The 19,906-nt window shown below is 44.8% G+C and overlaps 1 protein-coding gene across 1 annotated transcript; it reads right to left on the reverse strand.

Annotated features, from left to right (window-relative positions):
* Positions 1–6,865: 6,865 nt before the first annotated feature.
* PPCDC (phosphopantothenoylcysteine decarboxylase) lies at positions 6,866–19,544 on the reverse strand. The gene is made up of 6 exons (XM_033167454.1): positions 19,271–19,544; positions 16,971–17,090; positions 12,137–12,232; positions 10,206–10,334; positions 8,200–8,368; positions 6,866–7,134 (listed from the first exon to the last, which is right to left on the reverse strand). Exons 1-6 carry the CDS (start codon positions 19,403–19,405, stop codon positions 7,049–7,051), a joined length of 735 nt encoding a protein of 244 aa, XP_033023345.1. The 5' UTR covers positions 19,406–19,544; the 3' UTR covers positions 6,866–7,048.
* Positions 19,545–19,906: the final 362 nt, after the last annotated feature.

The following is a 19,906-nucleotide window of genomic DNA, read 5'->3' on the forward strand; positions in this document are numbered from 1 at the left end:
TTCACATATTCCATCCCAAAGTGCAAATCTGATAGATTCAGCTTTAAATGTGAACTGAACTGAACTCCTCCTCCATCCCTTAGGTATGACAACACTATCAGTATCGCTAAAAACGTCAATAAATCTTACAAACTGGAAATTTGGACTGGTGCCTTTTAGTATAAGCATGCACACATGAAAAGGCACCAAGTGCCTGTGAGCTTTGATGGGTAGAGGGACTAAACTATTTGGGAGGAGGGGGCAGGGATGGCATATATATTAAAGTGGGGGGGGCAGGAATGTTGAGGGTTCAGGGTTTTTTTCCCCATGTATTGGAAAAATGTAAAATTTCTATTAACTAAATTCCCAAGTGTCAAAAAAGGTTATTTATGTATGCTACTACGGTGACCCGTGTTTTGTTAGCCCAAAAATGGAAAACGAGTGAGGTCCCAACTAAAGAAGAATGGCAACTTAAGTTGACAGAATACGCACAACGCGCAGACTTAATGTATAGAATAAGAGAACAAGAACATACGTTTAAAGAAGACTGGAAAACATGTACTGAATATATGGATAATAATTGTGTACAGTGTTACCTCAGGTTAAGAACTTAATTCGTTCCAGAGGTCCGTTCTTAACCTAAAACTGTTCTTAACCTGAGGTAACACTTTAGCTAATGGGGCCTCCCGCTGCCGCCGCGTGATTTCTGTTCTCATCCTGAAGCGAAGTTCTTAACCCGAGGTACTATTTCTGGGTTAGCAGAGTCGGTAACCTGAAGCGTCTGTAACCTGAAGTGTCTGTAACCCGAGGTACCACTGTACAGCTGAAAACTCTGGTGGCATTAAGATAAACAGTGTAAATAAGTTATTGTGATGAAATTTGCCAGATACCCTTGGAAAATGTCGTTTCCCAGGGCTCCCAACTCAACTCATTTTATTTCGGCTTTAAGCCCATAAGCATAACAGCCAAAAACAGAAACGGAACATCACAGACTGGTTTACAATTACTAACAATAAAATAGCTTAAAAAATACTCAGGTGAGTAGAATATGATAAAAGTTAAATTAAAATTTCAAATTGTATATAGCAAACCATTGCGTTTCTTAAGAGTGTAAATAAGTTTTGATGGATGCTATAATGGAAAACCGATTGGTATAGTTTTTTGTAAAATATGCAGGGATATAAGATATGTAAAACAAACCATGGAAAGAGAAGAAGGGAAGTCATTGATAACTTAAGGATGTAAAATGAATATCTTAAATTGTAAAACAGAAAACTTAATAAAACTTAATAAAAACTATTAATAACGAAGATGCAAAAACCATGCACACACATATCCTGATGTTCATTTGGGTGCATAGCTCTTCTGATGAGCTACAAAATATTCAACCAGCATGATATTCAGCGAAAAGCTCTCTGCTACCATTTGCTCCACAGCAATACAACTCAGGGCTGGGTAAAGGGGGTGCCCTGGCACTTTCCTACACAGGTGCTGACCAGACCCAGGCCTGTTCAGCTTCAGCAAGGTTGCTGCCCTTGCATGCATTCAAGACCTGGGTGGGCTAGAAGCCAGAGAGCCTCTGGGGTTCGTGGGTTATTCTAGGACGATGCTGCTGACTCAGTACTACGTTCTCACAACATAAAAGACAGACGCCCAAGCTTTGTTCAAAGACTTAATTTGTCCTTAGCAAAGCAGGACAGGAGGCCTGGCAATGCATTAATTAAGACTCAGCTTTTTTCCATATACATAAAGGTCTACCCCCGGGGAAAGATGAGGCCAGCTATTCATTACCATGCACCAAATGTGAAGTCCACATACTCTTGACAGATACATCATGTTCTCCAGTGATGATAGTGCAATAATAATAATAAAATTAATCACTCCCTTAATTATCATGAGCTTCTCTAACACATTAACCATCATAACCCTGCCCCGGGAAATCACAGCATGAGAAAGACTCTAATATACAAGACAATGACAAAAATCTACCAACAGCATACAAATCAATATGGCTAACCTGATCAAAAACACCCACCCACCCCACTCACACAGGAAACCAAAGACCACCACAGCCAACCACAAATGGACAATCGCACCCTACCCCAACCCCAACCCCAACGTCTCTCACCGCCAAAGGAGCCCAAGCGAACAACAGAGAACCTACATAAATAACACTGACACCAAACCCTACATATGTTAAGTAAAATAGAAACATCGTCACCCCACCTCACCCATCTCCCCACCCCACCCACCTCTTTCCCCCTTTTCTTCCTAATGTCTCAACAACCAAAACTGATTTGTAAAAATGCTACATGGAAAAAAATACGAGAGAGACATTGCACACACCTTTGTAAACCAAGAAAATCTTTAATAAAAAAATACTTTAAAAAATGAAAGACTCTAATATTTATTTAAAACACCAGTCAATTTTTAGTTTCACTCATTTAAGTTTATTAATTTTTCATCCCTTCTTTCAATACAAAATATGGTCAAGGCAGCTTACAAATAAAAGGCAAATAATAATTTTCATTGACTTGATAATATTGCAAGCAGTCCGTTACCACATAACTAACATCTTCCAGCTTCTTCAATCTTATCTCTTATTGTGAAAAATCTGTATATGTTATCCATTGGTGATATTCTCAAGGATTCTTGTTCCGCGGGTGAGAGCCAGAATGATGTTTTCCTTTCAAGCAGGTTTTTGTATTTATCCCATACTCTGAGCCAGCCTTTCTCAACCTTGGGTCCCCAGATATTTTTGGCCTACAACTCCCATCATCCCTGACCACTGGTACTGCTACCTAGGCATGATGGGAGTTGTAGGCCAAAAATATCTTGGGACCCAAGGTTGAGAAAGGCTGCTTAAACAAATTCTTCCTGACATGATTCAAGAAGCTCTTATATATTTTAGTTTTACCATACCATAGACATGCATGCCAGCCAAATTTTATATCATGTCAAACAAGATCTAAAATGTGTGCATTCTTCAACATTAACCACTCCTTTAACCTTGTTTAAAGTTGACAAGAAAAATGGATTTGTGACACAAAGTTCACAAATTGAAAGGGAGCTTATAGAATCATCAGGAAAGTTAATTTCCAGGATGTATAATTTATTGTTGGAGTGGGAGACAAAGGACGAGATGGTTAAGTCAGCTTAACTAGGTGAGAGACATAGGACATAATATAGAATTGAGTGTGTGGGAGAGGTTGTGGAAAAAGGAATTAAAATTTACAGCATGTTATACCCTTAACAGGCAACCAGTCCAACAGACCACTGCAGGCTGTTTGGGTGGCAAAGCCAGAGGGGCCAGTGGAGGCCTGAGAACCTTAAGGACATACCAGGACCTTTCCCTGAATGTTCAGCTTTCACTGAAAATAAAAAAGAAAGCCTCTGCCTCTTTAGTTTATGATGGTGAAAAGTACAATAGGGGAGTATTTCTATCCCTTTGCTAAGAAGCAATTCAATTAAGGAACTCTAAACTACCTGTCAGGGGCATACCCAGGATCAAAACTAGGGGGGGGGGGCAAGCCATGGTCGTTCAGGTTCAAAAACATAAACAGCTTCAAAAAACAGAAAAAAACTCCCCCCCCCCAAACAGAAAGCCCCAAATGGCTGAAAAACTCAGTTTCCCAGGATCCTCAGTCCTCGCAAAGGAACTACTCACCATGCAAGGGAACTCAGTTTGCCAAGCTCCCTTGCAACGATGAATCCCGGCAACGATGAATTCGCCCCCTGACACTGCCCAAATCTCAGCCTGCATCCCCATTTGACCAAGAAGGGTGCAGGCTTGGATCCAGTCTCTGATAGGCACGGCAGCTCTTTGTCGGCATGAGAGAGGGGGAAACATCCGGCACAACACACACACACACACACACAGTGGCCAACTGCCTCGGCAAGAGCTCAATTTTTATTGAGATTTTTGGGAGGGGGAGAAAGACCAGTCTTGAGCTTTTTTTTCCCTTTTAGGCTGCCGATAACCATTTAATATTTTTTTTTTTGCTTCGGCGGGGGGGCAGCTGCCCCCCTGGGTACGGCCATGCTACCTGTTCTGTCGGTTCTACAGCGACATCTCACAACATTTTTGTCTCCGAGTTGCTGGGTTGTCAGCCAAACGAAATGTACCTTGAGTCACACCCACCTGCTTAGTCTGGAACCGGTTTATCGAGACCGAAACACTTCATCTAAATGGGTCTTCAAGTCACATGACGGAGCGCAAGTGGTCAGCCCACATCATGTGACCCCGTACAAGAGCCTCTCTTGGAAAAGGCAGAGAAAAGAGTAACTAGAGCAGGCATAGGCAAACTCGGCCCTCCAGATGTTTTGGGACTACAACTCCCATCATCCCTGACCACTAGTCCTGTTTGCTAGGGATGATGGGATTTGTAGTCCCAAAACATCTGGCGGGCCGAGTTTGCCTATGCCTGAACTAGAGACTGCAGCCCAATGCACACTTACATGAGAGTAAGCCCCACTGATGCCCAGAGGGGCTTACTTCTAAGCAAACATGTGCAGGATTGCATTTTTGAACGATTCAACTCATACAACAGTTACGAGTGACGGACACTTCCATGGAAAACTTACAAGAGCTATTGCATTAAAGATCAATCTCAGAGGTTAACTTGGGAATTTTGTAGATGTGGCAATTTTTTGTGTGCACTGGGCAAAATTTGTTTTTGGGGGTTGCCAGGCATCCACCGCCGGTGGCAGGAGGGCAGACACGATGGGGCATAGAATCCCTCAATGACGAAGCCCGAGTAAAAGTGCACAGTTGCATGCTGTGTCTGTACTGCCATGCAACATGCAAAGCAGAGGAGTCTCCCAGGACTTTTATCTGCTTGGCCCCGCTGGGCATAGTGAGGCAAGCAAGCTTCTGTCAATATTTATAAACACAACGGGTCGCCAGCCTGCAAGGCCAGTTTGCAAACATCAATGTTGCGCATGCAAATTGTCAGAAAGCACCGCCTTCCCCTGGCCCTGAGCTTTGGAGGGCAGCCATTGCACAATGCCTATAAAAACCCTCTTCGGCGGCTCACGTTAGATAAACAGGCGGCGGCAGCGCTGCTGGAAACACTGTTGGTTTAGCCAATTCTGGCACAGAAAATCCACGGTCGGTCTGGCTTAAAAGCAAAACACGCATGTACATAGGGAGAGAGGAACTGTTTTATACCAGGTCAGACTATTTGTCCATCTACCTTGACAGGCAGATTCTCCCCAGGATCCCCAGGAGAGAGGACTGTCCCTTTTTGTCCAAGATCCCTTTCATTGAAGGTGCCAGGAATTAGAAACAGGGACACTTTGTATGCAAAATACTTACACTACCTACTGAACTAACAGAAAATGTGTCTGGTCTTTTCTCCCATTTCCTGATCAAAACTGTCTTACTGCCCAAGCTACTAGCACCACTTTGGTGGTTGGGCCATTGCTCCAGTCAAAATCAGAGGTTGTCTTCAAGGGGGGGGGGGGACTCCATCCAACCGTTTTGTCCCCAAAAGCACAAAGAAATATATGGCCTGTATAAGCAAAGAAAGTTGTGTCTACGGGTCAGCTTCTCAATTGCTGCAGTGAATTGAGGAATTAATCCAGCAGCAAATTTAGAATATACCAGGGCATCTTTGGTCCTCTCCTAGTTAAGGCAAAGCAGCAGCTCTTTCAAGAACAGTTGGGTGGAGTGATAGGGCAATGATGATACTTTTGCCCCCACAAGTTCAGTGTGGATCAGTGAGGGTCCTCAGTCAGGGGTTCAAGCCACACAGGTCTTGGCTGGTGGAGGGAAAAAGGCACTGTATGCTTCAGGGCAAATAATTCATTCTCCCTGGAATTCCCTGCTGTCTTCAGCTATGCCACCCCTGCAGTCTGAGAACCAAAGATTGAAGGCAAGAAATCACCCTCCTGCGGCCATCGTTCCATCTAACTCCAATTGGCCATGGCTCTCTCAAGGCCACCCCTGCCCTGCCGAAGCTGCCGACTTGAGAAACCAGAGGCTCTTTCTGGACGCAAAGTTTGGGCTCCGTCTCCAAGAGGTGATGACCTATGGTGAATCTCATGCCCTTAACCCCAGTCCTCCATCCCCACACAGGAAGTAGTGCCCTTGCGACAAGCTGGAAGGCAAGGTGGGAAAACTACCAAGAGCTTTTTATCTGTAGGAAACTGACAAGGATCCAATGTACGTACGTTTTGTACCAGGCGCCCCTGTTTGTGCAGAACCTGATTTGGTTTTAAATGCACTCTAAGGACACGAGAGCAAACTCTGCTGTGTTTATGTGACAGGCCACTGACCAGGGAGGATAGTCCACCGACCCAACCTGATATTGGCCCACCGGCAGGGATCAAAGGGATAGAGACGGGCCTGGAATGGATCTCCTCCCACCATCCAATCCCGGATGGCACCACCCCAACTCTTGTGTAATAAAGCTGTTAATCAATTGTGAGTGTTTGTTTAGCCCCTTTCTCAGCAAAGAAATTCCCAGGCCATCGCCCACCCCAGCCCCCAATCAAGGTGCCGAAAGGGTAGTGAAGCCTGACAAGACCTCTCCTGCAGAGGTTCTGTTTGCTTCTGTCTTTGATGGCAGCATTCCTGAGCGTCAGCGGACATAAGGAGCAGCAAAAGCTAAAGTCATAGGGCCCCTGAGCAGACTTACTGATGGAAGCCTAACCCCAGGAAAGTTGTGAAACAGCTCCCATTCTAATCCTGTGAAATCCCTGGTGCAAAGGCTACACCTAAGAAACCATTATGAACCTTTACTACAGCTGCTCTCCTGACTTTTTATGAACACCCTCTCTTGTCTGCAAGGTAAATGCCACACCATCAAAACTGCCCGGCATATTGTGAATTTACAACTCCCTCTTCAAGCAGGAACAAGCCTTGGGGTTGCATGAAAGGGAACACAGAGGATCCACACACATCCCCATCAAAACTCTCAAGCTCAAGTGCAGGAGATCTCCAACCAATGCAGAGACAGAGCTGCCAGTAAGGACTGGATCCAGTTTTTGTGGTCTTCACTTTCCCTCCCTGCTTTCTACCTTCATAGTCCCAGGAGGAGAAAGAAATGGTGTCTGTTCCTGGGGATCAGCTGTGTGCCGACAGGCCCCGCTCCGACAGGATCGCCTTTACTTTCGCCACAATGGTTGGCACTTCTGCCATGGCGCCACGACCTGTAAAGCGAGAACAGAAGCAGGGTGAGGCCAGCTCCTCCAGAGGGAGAGATGGTCCTCTCCTCCAGCTCTGATCTCCAAGGCTGAATACACCTTCCTTTTGACCAGGGATGGGGAACCATGGCCCTCGAGATATTGCTGAACTCCAACTCCCATCAAACCCAGCCAGCATGGCTAATCATCAAGGATGATGGGAGTCGGGGGGGGGGGTCCAACAACAACTGAAGGACCAACTTTGAAATTATTAATCAGATAATCAAACTGGTGGCGGTGGTGATTAATTGAGCTTATATACTGCCCTATACCCAGAGGTCTCCGGGCGGTTCACAGAAAAGATTGCAACATATACAATCAGAATAAAATCAACAACACGCCCGCACCAAAATAACGCCCCCCGTTTTAAAAGGGCATAGGATCAAATCAACCAAAGGCCTGGTTAAAAAGGAATGTTTTTTGCCTGGCACCTAAAGGTGTATAATAAAGGCACCAGGCGAACCTCCCTGAGCAGAGCATTCCACAGACAGGGAGCCACTGCAGAGAAGTCCCCGTTCTTGTGTTGCCATCCTCTGGACTACTCAAAGAGGCAGCACACGAAGAAGGGCCTCAGAAGATGATCTCAGGGTCTGGGTAGGTTCATATGGAAAGAGGCAGTCCTTGAGGTATTGCAGTCCTGAGCCGTTTAAGGCTTTCTAAGTCAAAACCGGCACTTTTAATTGGACCTGGAAACTTAATTGGTAGCCAGTGCAGTCAAACCAGGATCGGTGTCATATGCTCAACCAGTCTTGCTCCAGTGACTGACAGTGCAATCTTAGACATGTCTGCTCTGCTGAGTTCAAGGGGACTTACTCAGAGGTAGGTGCGCATAAGATTGCACTGTAAATATTGCAAGCTTTCTTCAAAAGAATGTGCAGCAATTTCTGGATGTTCCTGGAGTGACTCAAAGTTGCCCGGCAGCAGCATAGGAACCAGCCCACAGAGGCAGGGTTGCGTACTTCCTGCCATCCCCATAATTTCATTTAAAAGGAAGGAAGGACGAAGGGAAAGTGTGCTGGCTGGTCTACCAACCTTCGTCTCCACAGACGAGTTTCTTCACGATGCAAGGGATCTCCACGTAGCCGAAGCTCTTGAGCTGCTCCACCTGCTGAGCAGTGATGGGGTGCTCCCACATGGCGGTGTTCATGGCGGGACAGAAGAGAAGCGGCTTGCTCAGATCCCAGGCACGGATGACGCATGTCTGCAAAGGCAGGCATAGCATTGGACGGCCTCTCTTGCCACATGGGTAGTGTATCCGCACAAATGCAAGCAAGGAAGGAATGGGCCCGTCCCATTCCTTGGCTGACAAACTAGAAACGACCACAGATGGGTCATGCTACTGTTCACTGGGGCTTCGGGGCCAAAGATCCCTAAAGCGATGAGCAGCATATTAATGAACTGGCTCACGGCAATAGCTGAAAACAATTCATAATGCAAAAAGAAAAAAGAAGCAGCAAAACAAGAATGAAATCTGAAAGGTGAGCGGAGTATCTGAATGCAGCCAAGAAGGAAGTAACAGAGCTTAGTTGGGACATATCTCACTGAAAAGCTTGGGAAATTAAAGCAAAGTTATCGACTGGCGTCTAAAAGCAAACAAATGTAGGCACCTGGGACATGGCAGTCGCAGAGCTTGGGTGCCACTATAGAAAAGGCCCTGTCTTGAATAGCCCCCCACACCCACCCCACCCCAGGGTTGTCTTCATCTTAGTGTGACTCAGAGTAGACCCACTGAAAATAATGGTGCTACGTTAGCCATGCCCATTACTTTCAACGTGTCTACCCTGAGGATGACGAACGCTGGAAACAACCAAAGTGCAGGCATGGTCATATGGAAAAAAGTGATCCTTCCGATTCCCTGGTCCCAGGCCATTTAGAGCAGCCTTCCCCAACCAGGTGCCCTCCAGATGCTTTGAACTATGACTCTCATCAGCCCAAGCCGGCACAACTGTGCTGGCTGGTACTGATGGGAGTTGAAGACCAAAACATCTGGAGAGCACCTGGTTGGAGAAGGCAGGCTTGGGGCTTTTAAGGGTCAAATCAAGAACTTGGAAGGATTGCCTAGAAACATGGTCTTAAACTCATAGGATGGAATTCAACTACACTAGACCTACTGAAATTAATGGCTCTAACTTAGCAATGTTCATTCATTTCAGTGGATCTGCTCGGAGTAAAACTTAGCTGAACACTACTCATAATCATGATGTAATCATTAATACCCGAAAGATCGTCTCGCCCCATATATACCCAATTAATCACTGTTCTCTGTAGTTGAGGGTCTCCTGTAGATTCCATCTAATCAGGAGGTGCTTCCACACAATGTGGGAACTGGGCCTGTACTGTAGTGGCCCCTTCCCTTTGGAATGCCCTCTCCTTAAAAAGGCACCATCTCTATTGCCTCTCCAGTGCCTACAGAATACTTTCCTCTTTCAACAAGCCTTTTAAGTAGAGATCTTTCCCAGTCTGCACCTGTATCAGAAATGTTTTTCAATATGTTTCTGCTGTTTTATCTCGTTTCAGTTACAGGTAGGTAGCCGTGTTGGTCTGCCATAGTCAAAACAAAATAAAAAATTCCTTAGCACCTTAAGAGACCAACTAAGTTTGTTCTTGGTATGAGCTTTCATGTGCATGCACACTTCTTCAGATAGCTCATACCAAGAACAAACTTAGTTGGTCTCTAAGGTGCTAAGGAATTTTTTATTTTATTTTGTTTTATCTCTTGTTTACCATCCTGAGCATCTCTGGGAAGGGCAGAATATAAATTTTATAAAATATTAATTGCATTAAAAAATTAAGTAGCTGTATTCCACCAAAAAATGATGAAACGGGCACACAGGCAAAGAACAAGGACATGGAGGTATGAATCTGAAGCAAATTATTTAGTTTCTTTGCAACACATTCTAGGATCTCCAGTTCAATACAAGAGAGTGTAAACCTGAGCCTCAAGTGAATGGACAGAAAGAGAGGCTTGGCAGATACAGGCAGGCATCAGTGATGGGGACATCTGCATGAAGTGTCAGACGATGCTTGCAGAAACTCACCAGTAAGTTGTCGCAGAGGCCATTGGCCATTTTGGCCAGGGTGTTTGCATCCAGAGGAGCCACCAGCAAAAGGTCAGCCCAGCGCCTCAGGTCAATATGTAGCACAGGATCCTCACGCTTTTTCCACAGCTGCAGAAAATAGCCTCAAATCAGTGAAATCCCCTGGTATGTTTAAGTACATCATATGTACAACACACTAACAGACACTAAAGCCCCACTGCATGTTGCAAGATACCCTGAAGGTTATGTGGAATGTTTAGGGGCAAGAGAAATTCTCACCTGGAACCACAGTTAGAAAAATGCAGAACAGAGACAAGACAAAATACGAGTGGACTCTCCGTGCCCTTATCACAACAAAAAGACTGATACTGATGAATTGGGAAAATAAAAATGCAGCTCTCTTCTACAGTATGATTGGATTGAAGACTTATATAAACTCGCAACATGTGGACAACTTGCATATAAACACAAGACTTGCCATGGACAAATTCAATGATATTTGGAATCCAATCTTACAAATACTGTAATAGGTTAAGCTTTGGTGAAGTACAATAACAACTTTGTAAAGTATACAGTTTTGGGGGTTTCGCCCCCTCCCCCCCCACTTTACTTTCCCTTCTACATGGGTGCTGTTTCTCTTTCTCTTTTTCTCTCTTTTATTTACGTCCCACCATGTTTAGTGCACATATAATTAGGTACTTTTAAACTTTCAATAAAGATGAAATTTAAAAAAGAAAAATGCAAAACAGAGACAAGACACCCATTCTTTCTCTCTCTCTCTCTCTCTCTCACACACACACACACACACACACACAGAGAGAGAGAGAGAGAGAGTCCACTGGAGGGATGGGGACACCTCTATCATGTAGAACATCCTGTGCTCTGTAAAGTTGACATGGTACAATTAGACCATGCTTGCAATTCAAATCATACCAGGTGTGCAATTCAGGACTCTCTGCCATCTGCCCCAAAGGAAAGCAAATTCCAAAGGTGAATCCTGCATCCTGAGAAATTATTATCCTTTTGCAGAACACTGTCTACACAAATGGGAATTGGAGTGCAAACCAGATCCCCTTTCAGCCAAAGCTCTATCTGGGAGTTCGGATCTGCTGCATGCAAAGAATCGCATGAGGGAGGCAGCACGCTAGCTCCAACCCCTCCATCGCTGACCCTGTCACCCTCCAAGAGTTGGAGGGCTAAATGTAGGGAGACTGCTCTACCCACAGAGGATTCTCAGGTGATTTGCAACTCTGAACTTCCAGGGTCCTCAATCATGCAGGGAATCTCCACACATGGAAAGGGTTGCCCGCTGCAAAGGGGTGCCCTTTCAATAAGGGAAGGTGCTTAAACCCGAGAAAGGGATGCAATCAAGAGCGTAGAGCCAACAGGCTCCTCTCCTCTCTCTCCCTCATCATGCGAGGCTTGAACACCTGAAGACGCAAGCAAAGGTGTGCAGGCAGGACACTCGCAGCCCCGCAAAGGCTGGCATGGAGTGTGGCAAGGAGCTTCTGACCAGCCTTTTGGGGTCAGGCAGGAACAAACTGCCAGTCTCGTTTTCTCTACTTCCCTTCACACTCTTAAAAAAAACCAGTATGCTTCCATTTTTTTAAAGGATGCTGATTTGAGAGAAGGGCTGTAGAGCAGTGTTTCCCAACCTTGTGCCTCCAGATGTTTTGAGACTACAATTCCCATCATCCCTGACCACTGGTCTTGCTAGCTAGGGATGATGGGAGTTGTAGTCCAAAAACATCTGGAGGCACAAGGTTGGGAAACACTGCTGTAGAGCATGTGCTTCGCCCTACACATGTTGACATCTCCAGGTAAGACTGGGAGAGAACCCTGCTTGAAATCTTGCAGAGCTGTGGTCTGACTCAGTATAGGACAGCTTCCTATGTTCCTAACTGAAAAGTTAAGTGGCATTGAACACCAACCTGCCATTCATCAGAATCACTGTAGAGGGTCACAGGGATCTCCTGAGGGTTATAGAAGTGTTTTGCATTCTCGGTAGTCACCACCCGCACTTCCACCTGGAAAGAAAAAAGGGTGGGGTGGGGAAGGAGGAAAGAAAAGAAGCCATTCGAAATGAAGATTTTAACTGTCTTGAAACTTAAGTTTTACTTCTACTCCACTGAGCTAGTGGAGGTGCAGTCAGATAGGGCGACAGAACCAGATTGCAAGCAAAACACATCTGAAAAGTTACTTCCCATCAGCCTTGCAATTAAGCACTCGCCTGACAGGTGACTAGGTAGGTGAAAAGGAAATGGTATGCAAGTGAAGGAGCAGGCTGAAGGAGGAGCGATGGAGCAGCACCCCAGCCCTCCCTCTGTGCACAGCAAAGAACTGCAAAGGGCTGCTGAAGGAGGGATGGCATTCTCCATGCCTCTTCAGACAGTCCCCAGCAGGCGAGAACGTTTCTCTGCAGGTTAAATCACTTCTGTGGACTTGGTTCCAAGGCGAATTGAAATCACGGTGGGCCAGGGTTAAAGAACCATTTTCATACCTTCTGGGGGCCACTTGCCAGTAGCGAGGAAGCCCAGAGGTGAAAATAGGCACAGAGACAAGTGTGAGTGTTATCTTCGTACAACAGATTGGATTTATGTTTGTATGGTAGCCTAGTCTCAACATACAGTATTCCATCTAACACCCAGACAAGCAAGAAGCGTGAACAGAGTTCAAGGACACATTCCAGCAGTCAAGGAGGGTGAAAAGCAAGGCCAGAAAGGAAGGTGGCTGAGGAAAGTGTTTGGTAGGGAGAGTCCTAGAAGCCCAACAGAGATGTCTGGAGGGCAGGATTTGACCCCTAGGCTGAGGTTCCCTCTGTAGACAAACAGCAAATACGTATAAGCTTGTGACCATGATAGAAACGTAGCACAAAAGAATAATATGTCCATGAAAGATGAAAGAGAAGTATATGAAAGACTACACTGTACTAAAGCAAAAGGTGAATATGACTAATATATACAGTCATTAATGCATAGGATTGTGTAATGCCGAAAGATTCATGTGGGTCTCAAGTAAGAAGTAGTGAAACACAGAAGTGGTCCTCTGGTGACAACTAGTAAAAATCTGAAAACAGGTTTCATTCCAAAGAATCAGAAGGAAACGCAATGCCAAAAAGGAAGCAATAAGGATTGAAGAAAAAGAAGAAACAAAACATTCAGTCCTGAATACAGAAGCTTTCCAAGAACTACTCCAGTGTAAACATTACCCTGGGCATTTATAATAAGCAAGAGGGGAAATCAAAACATGAAGCCCCTTTCTCCTCTGTAAGAGAAATGGCAAAAAACTGGAGTCCAGAAAAGACCCTCCCTACAACTGCCTTAAAAACAAAGTGAGATCTGGTGAATAAATGACTCCTCCTTTTCTATACTTCCCTTTGTCTGTCTTTCTCATCCCTCCCATAAGTCACTTTCCCAATTAAAACTCATTTCTGTAAAGATCAGAGTTGGGGAAGCTGTGGCTGGACTCCCATCAGCCCTAGCTAGCACGGCCAATGATCAGGGATGATGAGAGTTGTAGTCCAACATCTACAGCTCAATTGCCAGGCGATGAAAATTTTGCAACATCATTTAGACCAGCCTTCTCCACCCTCTAGCCCTTTGGGCGCTGCTGAACTAGAACCCCCACCAACCCCAGACAGCAACATCAATGGCTAGGAATGATAGGAGTTGTTACTCAACAATATCTGGAGACCACGGGGCTGGGGGGGAACTGAATTGGACAAGTTTCCCTTTGTTTGCTTAAAGCAGGGAGACGGGCACGGTATAGGTGTCTTATCAGGGAAACATTCCAGGCCAAAGCCATGAAGATTTCCCAGCTGCTGCCGACCAAAGAGAATGTACAATATTGCTGTTGTTGTTCATCCTAGTCCATTATTTAATGGCGAAACAGGGCCAATTAAAGCCATTAATCAGCCTCCCTTGCATTCCAGCATCAAGGTCGAGGGAGGCTCAGTTCTGCTATCCAAGCTGGAATGTAATCATGACTGTTGATGAGCAACATTCTGGGTCAGAATAAACTCTGAATGCAGGAAGCCTTTTTTCTTCCCAGTATGCCAGAATCCAAAGAACCAGATGGACATTCTTAGACTGCAATCCTAGTTACAAATAGTCTTTATATTGTGTGTATACACACACACACACACACAGAGAGAGAGAGAGAGAGAGAGGCACCCCCCTAGATTGCAAAACAAGGAGTCCAATGGCACATAAGGCAGGGATGAAAAAACTGTGGCACTCCATGTATAATTGGACTACAACTCCCATCATCCCAGGCCGTTGGTCAGGCAGGCTGGAGCTGACAACAGTTGAAATTCAACGACTTCAGGAGGGTTGCAGGTTCTAATCCCTGGGTTAAGGCATTTCTTGAGGTATATTTTGTATGCATGAAAATTTATCCCCAGTCTCTGCAGGCAGTTCTGCACAGGAACGCTTCCTAGCAGGTAACAAATTAAGCAGCCACTGGGATCATAGCTCAACAGGAGCCAACTTGAATCAGCTGACACTGTATTTGGTTTTCCCATCAGTCTTTAACTGCAAACGCTTATGCCAGTCTTCGTTAACCTGACACTGTCCAGATTATTCCAGACTACAACTCCCATCATTTCCAACCAGCACACGGTGACTGGGGCTGATGGGAATTGTGGTCCAAAATGTTTGGAGAGCACCAAGTTGGCTAAGGATGTTTCATGCTAGCATAAGCAGAAAATGGGCTTCATTTAGAAAGATCTCTCTGCTGCTTCCTTCTCAAACATTTTTTTTTTTGCGGGAAATGCCCTTATTCCACTGCCATTTCCCATTGCAAAAAAAGGGAAAGTTGACAGCTATGGCCATTTCCCAATGCAAAAAAAGGAAGTTTAACAGCTCTGTACTGTACTTGACTTTAAAAAAAAAAATTAATGAAATTTTGTTGCCTTATTTATTGGGGGGATGGGAGCTTTTAGTGAAACATGGTTTCCATGTATTAACTAACAAGCTAACTGTTATACCTCTAGAAACTATACAGCCCTCTTTGGACCGTGAAAGTATTTTTAAGGGCAGGGTTTCACAATGCCACAAAGGATTTCACTGGTGTCCCTGGGCAGATGTTTTTTAAAAGAAAAGACACATGCATGAAGGAAAGAAAAAGGCTACCAGCAGCCACTAGGAACAATGGCTTTCTTGCCTAGCTTGCAGATTTCTCACGGGCCTCTGGGTGGTGACAGTAAGAACAGGATAGGGGTCTAGGTTGGCCGTTGGGCCTGATCCAGCAGGCTCATCTTATGTTTTTAAGGCCCTGGAGGAAAGACAGGCCACACCTCAATGGAACGGCCATAGCATGTTTTACATGAAGAAGGTCTCAGGTTCATTCCCCACCATTGCCTGGTGAAAGGATCAGCTAGCAAATGATGGGAAACACTTTCTCTGCATGAGATCCTAGAAACACAAGGGACACAAATTGCTTGGCCTGGGGTATGCCAGCTTCCTAAGCAAACAATACATTTCTTATAGTGCTTAAGGTGCCATTCGACTTTTTTGTGTGTGCACTAGTTGAAGGTTGTATTTCAAGCAAATATTTGGAGTAGTAACTCATGAACCAAGTCCCTCTCATGAGCTACAGTTGTCAGCCATGAATTCAGGCATCTCTAGTAATTGCAATTAGCAAATGGTTCTTGAAAGTTATATTACAACAAAGGCACCAGGAGAGCAATGAAATTTCTCAGATGAAGTACAGCACACCTTTTCCAAAAGATGCAGTCTAGCATCCATTCAAATGGAACGCAAATCATCTTAGATGGGCATAAATAGGTTCACAGGTTACTGCAAAAGCCGGGTCTGTAACCTGAGCCTAAAGAGGGGGAGGGGGGAAACCTATTAAACCCAGTTACAGGTAGGTAGCCACTTATCCTTGGCTAACAGTGCCATCTACTGGTCAAGAGGTATTACTACACACAACAGCTCAAGGGATGATATAGCGGCAAGCATGTCTGTTCCCATGAAACCTCCCAATTCTATTCAGAGTAGCCTTCCTAAACCTGAACTGCATGAGGTGCAACATGACAGAAAATCCTGGAATCTGGATACCTTAAGGGCTGCTTTATCCTGTGCCTTCTGATCAATATCAGAGGCCCTGTTCTGTCACTGGGATGTGATCTCTGGCCTCTGCCATTATCATTAATTACCTGCCCTTTACCCTGAGGTCCCAGGGTCTGGTTACAACAATTAAAACACAACATTAAAAACAGTTTAAAACAACTTACGATCACAGGAAATCAAGTGGGTCCTAAAATATACACCTAAAGTTTCAAAAGCCAGAGTAAAGAGCCTGTGGTCTAAGGACTGCTTTGCATGTGTACTTAAAAGGAAGAAGGTCACCAGTCCAGATCAGAGGATCCTGCTGAGGTTACTGGTGGCTGAATTTGCTTGCTTTCCTCTTCCTTCTCCATTTATTTTGTATCATGTTAGTGAGTCTGCAGGTAGGGGGCTATCTTTATCTTTTAAACTCTACATAGCACTTCCAACAATTTTAGACATGTTACAGGCACTAAATCAAGAACAATAGGTAGATGAATTGGATCAAAGGTAGCCTAGAGATATGGGAAATATATTTTTACTGTGGCATGTTATGTTCTTTTACATAGTGCTTTGAGAAACTCTTTGCCTAATTATTAAGTCAGTTTGTGCCCAATGCAAAAGGACACAAAGAAAAAGAAGCAATGACCACTCCCCCTTTGTAAATACAAAAGCCAGCAATTTACTCACATCAGCCCAGGTAACAACTACTCACCCCGGGTATCTTTAGAAGCTCTGATACAAGAATAGGCAACTTTAAAGCAGCCACACTTCCAGTAACACCAACAAGGATGTGAGTGTTCTTCTGCATTTCAATCTTGGGAACCATCACATTCTGTATGCAAACAAGGAAAACATGGGACTGTTATTGCTTTCAAACATCACTTGAGGAATCTGTGTAGGGCCAGATTTTCTTTATTTATTTTCTTGATTCCGTGTATGAATCACTTCGCATAAAACATCTGAAAGGATATTTTACTTTCAGTAAGAACATCAACAACAAAAACAACTCCATATGAAAAAACAACTCCATATATACAACTAAAAGCAATTCCAAATGTAAGGGCAAGTTCCAATACACTAGCATAAAGGTTTCCACTCACCTGTTGAAAAAGGAAGGTCTTCAGTAGAGACTCAAAAGACAATAGACAGTGCCTGTCTGGAGGGAGTCCCAATGGATATGTACTACCATGCTAAAGGTCCAATTCCTATATTGTATGGAATGGACCTCCTGATGAGATTATATCCTGTAGAGCACAGTAATCTATTGGATATATAAGGGGTGAGCTAACCTTTTAGTTATCCTGGTCCCATACTGCTTTGTATACCAGAACCAACAGCTCAAACTTAGCTTGGTAACTAAGTGGCAGCCAGTGCAATTCTTTCAACAGCAGTATAGCACAGTGATGACAATCGGCCCCAGTGAGCAGTTCAGACACTGCATTCTGTACTAGCTGCAGCTTCTGGGTCAACCTCAAAGGCAGCCCCACATACAGCACACTGCAGAAATGCTGTGCTGGAGGTTACCACCACAGGGACAACAATGGATTCAATGCACAATGACTTACTAGTCTACTTTACTACAGAAAATGCCAATTCAGGACCAAACACAGGCTAAGCAATCTCTGAAATGGCAGGTGTGTATAGGGGAAGGAGAGTGAATGGACTGCAGGACCTCTCCATGTAGTCTGCTGAAAGATCAGGAATTTTTGGCTGCCCTCTTTTAAATGTTTCCATTCCATCTTTCCTTTCCATTCCAACAACTCCGTAACTAGGATAATATCCAGTTCATTAAAGACATACAAACTTTAGAAAAATACATACCTGATTAATTGACACATCAGGCTTGAACATTGAAGCATGGTACTCGAGCATGGACAAAAGCTGACATGCCACATTTGGGCAACTAAAGGGAATTCTAACCCCCATCTTTTCTAGAATGTGTGGCAGTGTTAGAAACTCAGAAATGTAAGCTGGGCACCAAAAAGCTCTTTAAACCAAGGCTACAATTGCCAAAACGGAATGTATAGTTGTCATTTGGGGGCAAGATAATAACAATATAATAGTAATTTATTATTTGTACCCTGCCCATCTGGCTGGGTCTCCCCAGCCACTCTGGGCGGCTTCCAACAAATATTAAAATACATTAAAATATCACAGATTAAAAACTTTCCTAAACAGGGCTGCCTTCAGGTATTTTCTGGATGTCAGGTAGCTGTTTATCTCCTTGACCTCTGATGGGAGGGCGTTCCACAGGGTGGGTGCCACTACCGAGAAGGCCCTCTGCCTGGTTCCCTGTAGCTTTGCTTCTCGCAGTGAGGGAACCGCCAGATGGACTGACTGGGAACATTGCCTTGCAAATCAGCCAACGAAGGGTGCAAACCATGTCAACTCAGAAGTAATTCCCACTGAATTCAGAGGGGCTTACTCTTAGGAAGATGGGGTGAGGATTACAGGCAAAAGTGCCACTCTCCTTAAAACCTCTTCACTCCTGCAGGAGAAGAGAGGAACCAGGCAGAGGGCCTTCTCGGTAGTGGCACCCGCCCTGTGCAACGCCCTCCCTTCAGATGTCAAGGAAATAAACAACTATCTGACTTTTAAAAGACATTTGAAGGCAACCCTGTATTGCCGGGGGGGGGGATATATGTATAATGTTTTACCATTTTTTTATGTGCTGTACGCTGCCAAGAGTGGCTGGGGAAACCCAGCCAGATGGGTGGCGTATAAATGATAAAATTATTATTATTATTAACTGACAGTATAGCCTGCCAGTCTTTATTATGCCCTTCATCAGCCACGCATGTGCACATGGCAAAGAATACATGTGTAAGTATATATGCGTGTCAGGGCGTGTTTGATCCGAGGAAGGATCAAATCCCCAGGTTGTTGGTTTTGTTTTGTTTTGTTTTGTTTTGTTTTGTTTTTTGTCTCCTAGTATTGCTCTATTATTCTTTCCTGCATTTGGTTCTTGTTCTCTAGAACTTCCACTTTGGAGGTTAGATCGTTGATTAATACCTGCAGGGAAGCCTCCAGTTTTTCTACTAATCTCGCTTCCATTTCCCTCAGATCTCGTTTCGTTATTGGACGGTCATCATCTTGAAGGGGCGTTGCGGTTTCAGCGTTGTTTGCCATCTTCCTGGTTGGTGTCATCTCAATCTCCCTGGTGATTTTGGTTTGAGGTTTGCTTGGCGTCTTCTTGGAGTACGGCGTGTTGCAGTTACGAGTTGTGGCGCTGGTGGTTCCTGGGTGTCGTTGGTTTGCTGAGCTGATCAGGCATCGTTGACTGGTGGCTTTTACAAAGCGTTCAGGTTAGGTGGCCATTTGTGTCACTTTAGGCTGTGTTTTAAGAACTTGTCTGGGGTTTCTGTAGTCGCCTCAGCGGTGTCGCCAGAGCGAGGAGCAGGTAAGCAGACAGACAGACCAACAGACAGTTCACATTGGGGGGGGGGGGTTTAAGCAGGCAGAGATGCAAGAGACCAGAGGGGTGGGGCCAGGGGAAATGTGTTTTAGGGGGGGTTATATATACACAAAAGGGGTACTGCGGTCCGGTTAAGGTGGAAGGTGGGGTTGGGAATGCGTTCAGCAGCAGAACCAGACAAACAGGATATAGGTAAGAGTGGAGGGAGAAAGATGAAGAAGGGGGGAAGGGAA

This window comes from Lacerta agilis, chromosome 13, assembly GCF_009819535.1.
Source record: "Lacerta agilis isolate rLacAgi1 chromosome 13, rLacAgi1.pri, whole genome shotgun sequence".
Lineage (NCBI taxonomy): Eukaryota > Metazoa > Chordata > Lepidosauria > Squamata > Lacertidae > Lacerta > Lacerta agilis.

Excerpts from the sequence above, each read along its gene's own strand:
- PPCDC (XM_033167454.1), bottom strand. The coding sequence starts at position 19,405 with ATGACACCAACCAGGAAGATGGCAAACAACGCTGAAACCGCAACGCCC. Across the intron at positions 17,091-19,270 it reads AACTGGAGGCTTCCCTGCAG|AATGTGATGGTTCCCAAGAT; the intron begins GTATTAATCAAC and ends GTTTGCATACAG. Across the intron at positions 10,335-12,136 it reads GTGATTCTGATGAATGGCAG|CTGTGGAAAAAGCGTGAGGA; the intron begins GTTGGTGTTCAA and ends TATTTTCTGCAG.